The sequence below is a fragment of the Octodon degus genome, unplaced genomic scaffold (assembly GCF_000260255.1).
Source record: "Octodon degus isolate 3935 unplaced genomic scaffold, OctDeg1.0 scaffold00305, whole genome shotgun sequence".
Classification (NCBI taxonomy): Eukaryota; Metazoa; Chordata; class Mammalia; order Rodentia; family Octodontidae; genus Octodon; species Octodon degus.
Genome location: NW_004524881.1, coordinates 1,063,579 through 1,072,455, shown reverse-complemented (window position 1 = coordinate 1,072,455; position 8,877 = coordinate 1,063,579). Strand labels below are relative to the sequence as shown.

General features: G+C 42.1%; 1 protein-coding gene across 1 annotated transcript in view; it reads right to left on the bottom strand.

Annotated features, from left to right (window-relative positions):
- The window catches only part of Ccdc158 (coiled-coil domain containing 158), an 84,509-nt gene that overhangs the window by 57,877 nt on the left and 17,755 nt on the right, over positions 1-8,877 (bottom strand). Inside the window, 5 exon segments of the mRNA XM_004649027.3 lie at positions 1,518-1,707; positions 5,544-6,026; positions 7,474-7,671; positions 8,369-8,423; positions 8,425-8,486. Of these exon segments, the coding sequence (XP_004649084.2) occupies positions 1,518-1,707; positions 5,544-6,026; positions 7,474-7,671; positions 8,369-8,423; positions 8,425-8,486 (988 nt within the window).

The following is an 8,877-nucleotide window of genomic DNA, read 5'->3' as shown; positions in this document are numbered from 1 at the left end:
ATATTTTAAATTTAAAAAAAAAATCTTGTATCTGTTTGGTACAGGGTCTTACACAGCTCAGACCTGCAGTGATTCTCCTGTCTTAGCCTCCCCAGACTTTGATCCTCAGCACCACAAAAAATGATAGATAGATAGATAGATAGATAGATAGATAGACAGACAGACAGATAGACAGAGATAGAGATAAGGAGACATTTCAGCTGGGATTACAGGGGTGCACCACTACACCTGGTTTCAATGGCCATCTTGGTGCCCGGGGGTGGCATAGCATGTTCATTCATCTATATTTATCTGTGTAAGTGCAGTACAGGTTTATATACAAAGAAAACACATAAGCACCTGCCTGGAAAGTGCAAGGTTCTGAGTTCAATCCTGGTACTGAAAAAAAAAAAAAAAAAAAAAAGATAGCTCTACCTACCCTGATATCTCCACATAGTTGTTTGTGCCCAATGCACTTATGTTTCACACTGTAGCCCCCAAGCCTGCCCCTTCCCTAGGTTCCTCCTTATCTGTTGCTAGTAATGTTTTCCCAATACCACAAAGTGATCCAACATCTAAAAATATTCTTAATTCTTTTCTATTTTTATTGTCACCGCCTTTTTTCATCGGATTTCCTGGAACTATTATGAAGTTCTCTAGCTGGATCTCTGTCTCTTTAGCATTTCTTTTCTTCATTTTCATTTATCTGCTGCAACAGTCTTCTACAGTACTTGGCACCCTCACTAGCTCCATACCTTTGGCTCTACCTCATTCCTTTGAGTTTCTGCTTCAACTAACACTTCTGAGTTCATATTGCACTTTTCATGCCTCTACACCTTTGCCCATGATGTTGCCTCCGCTTGCAATGTTCTTCCACCTCATTCACCGGCCAAACTCCTTCCCTTTTTTCAAGGCCAGCCCAGATCACTTCCTTTAGGAGGCTAGTGCTCTCTGTGTCACTACTAGTTCTGCATGCAGCACACATCCAATGCACTGTGAAACCCAGGCTCCTCTCTCTACATGGATTTTTTTTTTTCTACATGGATTTTTTTTTTTCTACATGGATTTGACTCTCCATTAGACTTGTCACTGAGGTCTTTCTAGAACTGATTAGTGTCTGGGGCAGTTACTGACTGTGTGTAGATGAAATATGTGATACTAGACCACATCAATCATGAGCTAGTAGTCCCACTATTTAATGTAAGGTTTTAGAATTTTCCCCTCAAAAAATTTACATAAGTTCTACATATGTCACTTCATTATTAAACCTCTAATCAAACTGACTCAAGGGACTTAAGGTTTCCATTCCATAGAAACAAAACTGTGCAAACAATATGATTTGTGCTGAACATCTGCCTTTCTGGCATCTGGCTCTCTCACCCTTGCCTTGGAAGCTCAGAACAGGATCCTGTCAGGAGCAGCATCTCCATCTCTATTTGCAGTGTCAGCAGAGACACCCTTCTTTTGGAATCATGTTGGCTTCTCTGGCAGGACTCCTATACTGTAGTAGGGCTGGAACTGGAACTGACACAACATACCTGAAAGGTTGTTCAGCTCGCTCCTGCTGTTCTTCACCTCATTTAGTAACTGATCCCTCTCCTGTTTGATGTCCCTCACGGCCCGGAGCCGCTCAGACCCTGCGTTCACCAGTTTCACTTTTTCCAATTCTAGGTCACTCACTCTGGCCTCAAGCTCCCGAATCTTGGCATCTTTCTTATCTTTTAAAATCTAAACATAAGGCAGCGATAGAGGAAGAAGTAAAAAGTATGGACATGTACAAATTCCAATTGATACCACTAGTACTCTTATGGTACTAATGTATTTAGTATTTTTCATTATTTCTCAGGACATCAAATTTCATTATAAGACACTGATAACAACTGGGAGGGAAAGGAGTATTCTGCTTTTTTTCCTATTTATTTATTTATTTACTTACTTACTTACGTACTTAGAGTCAGGGTCTCCCAATACAGTATAGGCTGACCTTGAACTTGTTTATGTAGTCCAAGGTGGCCTCAAACTCACAGTATTCCTCCAGATTCCAAGTGTTGAGATTGTTGGCATGTGCCACCACATCCGGCTTCATCTTGCTTTTAAATTTAGATGTCAATTCACTGTATCATTTGTCACAGCCTTTCATTATTTTTATTCTATATTCATTCATTCATTTATTCAAAAACTTGTACTGAGCCCCTACTTTATATTTACACTGAGCATCTGGTCTTCTAGGAGGTTGGATCCTGGCTTACATATAATACAGTACTTGCTATTTTACCTGTTATAATGGTAGCATGCATGTAGAAGCCAGTGCTGCATTTGAAATGTAAACATGTGGCAATTTAGCTATTTAAAAAGGATGAGTGGGGCACTATAGGCTGGTCTCACTGCCCACCTGTGATGGGCCTGCATAGTGCATGCCCCAAATAGGGCTGTCTGACCTCTGCCAAGCTGTTTCCAGTGTCACAGGAAACCCAGATGGCCCCACGGGGTGAGTGGGGAAGGCTTTCCCTGGGGTAGCCTGAGGCACCACCACACATCCTGGGTACATAACTGTTCCTGTTCTACCTCTTGGACCAGCTGATAGGCATTCAGTCCTTCCTTGTCTAAGGGAAGAGCCAGCTTTGATGAACTGCAGTCACTACAGGCTCATGTGCTGCTCTACAGTCCCTTACCTTACGGGGACAAAGAAAATCATACTTTCCAGGATTTTGGTTCCCACCAGACTAGAGAAAATGGTTGGGACATTAAAACCCAGGTATTTAACTTAATGCAATATTATTAAAAATGAAAATGAGTATTTAAACTTGAAAAATATGAACTATAGAAAAGATGCACTGCCATATTCTCCCTCAAAATATTCTGCCTCTCTTCAAATACACTTATCCCGTCACTCCTGCCACTTTCTGAGGCACGCTGGAAGTCTTCTTTTTTTTTTTTAAACATTTATTTATTATTATTATTATTTGTGTGTGTGTGTGTGTGTGGCCAGCTCAGCCCACCAGGGGGCGGGGCCGGCTGGCATGTGGTGATGGGGATCCAACCGCAGTCCCTGTGCTTTGCCAAGCTTGTTCCAAGTAGGTGCTCTAGACCACTGAGCCATCTCACCAGCCCTGGAAATCTTCTTTTATGTGTTTTTAGTTGTGTTGTTGTGGCTGCCTCCATGTCCTGAGTCAACTCAAAACTTGCCTTTAATGGTCTTTTTGACTTTGGAGAAGAGCAGAACTCATATAGTGCCAGATACAATGAATCAGGTAGATGAGGACAGATCATAATGTTTTCATGAGCCTGCCTTTCCACTGGATGCAACTTGCCAACAGTGTTCATCATATTTTTTTTTAATTTTATTTATTTATGTGTGTGTGTGTGTGTGTGTGTGTGTGTGTGTGTGGCCAGCTCAGCCCACCAGGGGGCAGGGCTGGCTGGCATGTGGTGCTGGGGGATTGAACCGTGGTCCCTTTGCTTTTGTTAAGCTTGTTCTAAGTAGGTGCTTTAGACCACTGAGCCATCTCACCAGCCCCATCATATTTTTTTTTATTAGAGCTTGTAAACAAAACTTGTGAAAGAGAACTTCCAGAACTGCTTCAGAAAATGGCAAGAACAATGGGATATGTGTTCAAAATGAGGTGGAGTATTTTAATGGGGATTAATGGTAATGTGTCTTTTAACATAATATTTATTTTATCTTGGTCTTAACCATCCAGCAGAAAAGTATAAAATGAAGGTATAAAAAGTAAAGCCATATTAATATGCTGAGCTGTAAAAGGCTCAAGTCAACAACTTCTGACATTGCCAATTCTATGGATAACCCACTTCTATTATGGACTACTGGACTATATTGGATTATTTTGCTGAATTCATGCACCTACAATATTTAAATGGCAATGGAATACCCATATCTGACAAAACTAAATAAAAAAGGGGATATAAATGAAGGACCATTTTGTATCTGTATATACAAAGTAGTTAGGATAGATATACAGCCACTTTCTCATAATTCAATGAGAAGAAAGATTTGTAGTAATAGTGTTTGGACAGGATATCATGTCTGCATCTTGTACTATGAATAATTACTATGAAGACAACAACATGCAATGTAATAATTATTGAAACTGTGCTACTAATTGGTTTTGAAACTGTGTCATTGCTATTTGTTTCTCAATAAAATTAATAAAAAATAAATTTAAACACATCTCATAGCTTTTGAGAAGTCTATAAGTACTGCCCTGGATGCACTCCCAAGGCAGTGCTGCTCTCAGGCAAGTTACTGCACATTGCTGCGCTCAGTTTCCTTGTCTGCAAAGTGGGGTAACAAGAGTGCCTCTCTGAAGGTTTTTGTAATGACTGAACTGATTTAATCTTAGAGTGTAAGACTCAGGAGGATTCTAGCATTTGTTGCCTTAAGAACATTAGCAACACATCTTCCTTGGTAAGAAGGCAGAATGAATATTCTTTCTCCCCTGATAGGTTCTGCCCTGCATACAAACCTACTCTAAAGTCTATGGGGCTGGTGAGATGGCTCAGTGGTCTAAAGCACCTACTTAGAACAAGCTAAGCTAAGTAAAAGCACAGAGACCTTGGTTCAATCCCCAGCACCACATGCCTGCCAGCCCCACCCCCTGGTGGGCTGAACTGGCCACACACACACTAAATAAATAAATAAATAAATAAAGTTATAAATAAATAAATAAATGAAAAATAAAGTCTATAGGGCTGGCCATTGACAAGCTTTTATATATACTTTTCATGGAGAATTTGGCTATTTATTTTTTTTTAATTTTTTTTTATTTTTATTTATTTGAGAGAGAGAGAGAGAGAGAGAGAGAGAGAGAGAGAGAGAGAGTGGGGGGTGTGTGTGTGTGTGTGTGTGTGTGTGGCCAGCTCAGCCCACCAGGGGGCGGGGCTGGCTGGCATGTGGTGCTGGGGATTGAACCGTGGTCCCTGTGCTTTGCCAAGCTTATTCCAAGTAGGTGCTTTAGACCACTGAGCCATCTCTCCAGCCCAGAATTTGGCTATTTAAAAACTATCAATAAAACCTTAAACAGTAGAATTTTGGGCCTCTCCATTTAGAATCTGATAAAAGCATGGATCCTTTCTCAGAAAACCACACAGAGGGCCAGCCAGATAGCTCAGCAGATTAAAACACCGCTTAGGCAGATGCAAGGATTGGGGGCCTGATCCCTGGTGTGCAGTGCAGGCCCCGCAGGCAGTTGAGACTGGGTGTGGTGGCATGCGCCTGTAATCCTAGAGTTTGGGGGGCTGAAAAACAGGAGGCTCACTATAAGTCCGATCTGTGTAGTGAGACCCTGTAGACCTTATACTAAGTACATTTTTAAAAACCCACACAGGGGCCAGGGAGATGGCTCAGTAGGATAAGCGCTTGCCTGGCAAGTGCAAGGGCCTGAGTTCAATCCCTGGTTCCAAAAAAAAAAAACCCACACATATTTACACAGGTACAAACACTTCCCATTTCAGACAAACCAAATCTCCTTTTCACCAAAATAAGGTCACATTTGTTTATGAGAGAAAAGAAATTTCAGATGCTAACCCAACACAACTATACAGACCTTAAACTCCTGCAGCTCCAGCCTCCTGTCATTTATCTCTTTCTCCAGCTGGGCCTTTTCTACCTGCATGGCCCCGGCTGTGCGTCCATGCTGGCCCACCAGCTGTGTCATGTTTTCAATCTGCTGGCGCAGAATCTCAATCACTTTGTCCTTTTCTGCCATCTGCAGCCGCAAGGCCTCACACTCGGTCTGGGCATGACGCAGGTGCTCCCCTTCGGTCTTCAGGTGTTGCAGCTCCTGCAACTTCAGGTCCACTCGGGAGCGGAGCTTGGTGATCTCTGCATTGGTGGCCTCGATGGCATGCTCTTTCTCTTGCAGGGAAGCCGTCAGGTCTGACACTGTCCTCTCTGAGCTCTCCAGGGTCATCTTCTTGGCCGTCAGCTCCTCCACCACTTTGCGCAGCATCTCCTTGGTGGACTCAAGCTGCGCTGTTAGGGAGGACACTTTCTCCAGACTCTCGTTCTTCCCCTGGATTGCTGCCATCTGATGGGAGATGAGAGAGACAGCCTCCTGGATCTGGGAGGACAGTACAGGCCAGGGCCTTGGGCAAGTTAACCGCGAGCTGTGAAAACCCAGATTGGATGAAGTGTGGGTACACTAACATGAATCACTTTGCTATCACATCTCAGACTGCCAGCTGGTGTAGACCCCTGTGTACTTCACACCACAGTGAGAGTTTAGTGAAATAATGATGCTTTTCCACCATAATTTTCAGGGTAGGAAACCTGGGAAGCACCCTCTGTGGTCATTTCTATTATTACTTTAGATTACAAAAAAGTAGTAGTGGTCAAAGAGAGAGGAATAAGATCTGCTCTTACTTCTTTTTCCCCCTCTGTTTCCTTTTTTAATCCTGCTTGTGAGGGAAAAGGAGTAAGGGCTTTTACCCACATTTACATCTTCTAGTGTTGGTTTGGGAAGGGTAAGATTCTAGCTTACACTTACTTGTTCAGTGTCTTTCATCCTGCCCAAGTTAGGCCACAGAATAGGAAAATACCTTGGCCTGCATCTAAACTAAGAGTGAATCTTTTACTTGGATCCCATTAGTCTGTATGCCTCTGTGGCTGTCACCAGCATTAGAACTGTGTTCTTACAGCACTGCAGGAATGCAAGGGAAGAAAGCTACCCACATTTTGCTGCTTTTGCACCAATGGTATATACTCAGCAGCCTGTTACTCAGGGTAGAGTTGGGATAAGGGGCTACCACTTTAGGAAGAAATCCCCAACTGAAATATATCTGTTGTAAACCTCCAACTGTTGTGATCCTTGGACTTCCCAACAGTTTTCTGGGGTTTTTGCGCTAGAAATAAGGAATTTGTAAGTTATCCATTTCTATGAGAAAATGAAAAAGTATCTGGATTAGATTTTTAGTTTTTCAATAATATACAAGTTGATACAATATCTAAAGTGTTTCATTTAGTAAGCAGTCAAAAATAGGGAAATAGAAATAAACTTTTAGCACCTGCTTCGGCAGAGCACAGCAGAGCGCAGCAGCAGGGTTTGATCCCCTGTGTGACATGCCAGCCCTGTCTCTGGTGTACGCTGAGACAATGGTGGAGACTGGGCGTGGAGGCACATGCCTATAATCCCAGGGCTAGGGAGGCTGAAAACAGTAGAATCACTACGAGTCTGATCTATGTAGTGAGACCCTGTCCACCCTGTCCTAAATTCAAAGAAAAAAAAAAAAAAAAAAGAAATCAACTTTTTAGAAATTGTTCACAGGCCCACAGCTCTACTGTAGAGCTATCTGACAATAAAACCCAAACACAAGAAAGTTTGAGGTGTAGTAGGATGCCTGAAGCCTCAGCTACCAGGGAGACCAAGGTGGAAAGAGCCTCTGTGCTCATTAGTTTGAGATCAGCATGGACTAAGACCCCACTTCAAAATTAATAAATAAATAAAGTTCCAACCAGTGGACATCCAAGTGTGTTACCTGCCGCTCCATCTGGCCCTGGCACTCGCTCTTCATGGCCTTGAGCAGGGCCTCCAAGCGCTGCACTTCCATGTTCCGGTCGTCCAGCTCGCGCCGCAGGTGGTCAATGGTGATGCTATTGCCTGTGTCGCGGTCCCACAGTCGCTTGTTCTGCTCCTTCTCCAGATTCAGCTCTTTCTCCCTCTTGTGTAGATCTGCCTAGAACAAGAAAGGCATGATGAGGTGTGATGAGTTTCTAGAAAAATAAGTTCATATTTTTCTTACTTGAAAATTTTAGCATTTCAAGTCAATTTCATGGGACTAGACCTTGAATAATACACAATGAAAAGGAAAATGCCTTGGATTTAAGAAGTTATCCTGCTTTTTAAGTCTTGAATTTCTGAACAAAGACATTGTCTTGCTTGCCAAGTGCATTCCTATAATAAACAAATGTTTAAAAGCTTAAAGGAATGACAATAGTAATTTGTTATCCTGCTTCAGAAATGGTAGCTGGGCGTGGTGGCACACATCTATAATACCAGCACTCAGGAGGCTGAGGCAAGAGAATTGCCTCAAGGTCAGTTTGGGCTACGTGGTGAGTTCAAGGTTAGCCTGGCTTACATTGTGAGCCCCATCTCAAAACACACACAAAAAAAACAAATAAAAAAGGTTGCTTGAAGATCCCCTGTGACTGCCTGAAGATCCCCTTTCCTTATACCATAATAATCGTACTTAAGAAAAAGAAGTACACAGTACTATATTTAATATGTGGCACATGAACTGTGTCTATAATATTCTGTTGTATATATACATGAATGCTTTATAAAATTTGTAATTTTATGAAGAAAACTAGTTTGTAAAATGTTCTGAAGAAAAACTTCACAAATCTCATTCATATTGTAGGTTATAACCTCACCAATAGTTTTTGAAGCTGGTCGTCCAAATTTCCAGATTCCTCACTGAACTGGTCCTTCTATGAGTGCTTCAGTGAGCTCTGAGTTGGCCAAGACTAACTGCTTCTCCAGTTCTTCTATCTAAAAGAAAAGCACAAGTTGAAAAGAGTCTATGTCTGTGGATCACAGAAAACAAAGTCTTTGGGAAATAGTATTATGTGGAAGGCAATAACTAAAAAATATTTTCATATATTTTGCAAAATATTCTAAACTTAGCAGTATTTAGCCAGGGAAATCAGAAAAAAAAAAAAAATTAGTAGCTGGATTCGAGCACTGTCTGTAGCACATCTCTCTCTAATGTTTATGCTAGTTAACATTTATCTTCAAGATGTATTCTGTAGAGGCCGGCCAGATAGCTCAGCGGATTATAGCTCAGCGCATTAAAGCACCTGCTTAGGCAGTCACAGGGGTCAGAGGTTTGATCCCCAGCCTGCCATGCCAGCCCTGACCCTGGGGTGCACGGAGACTGTAA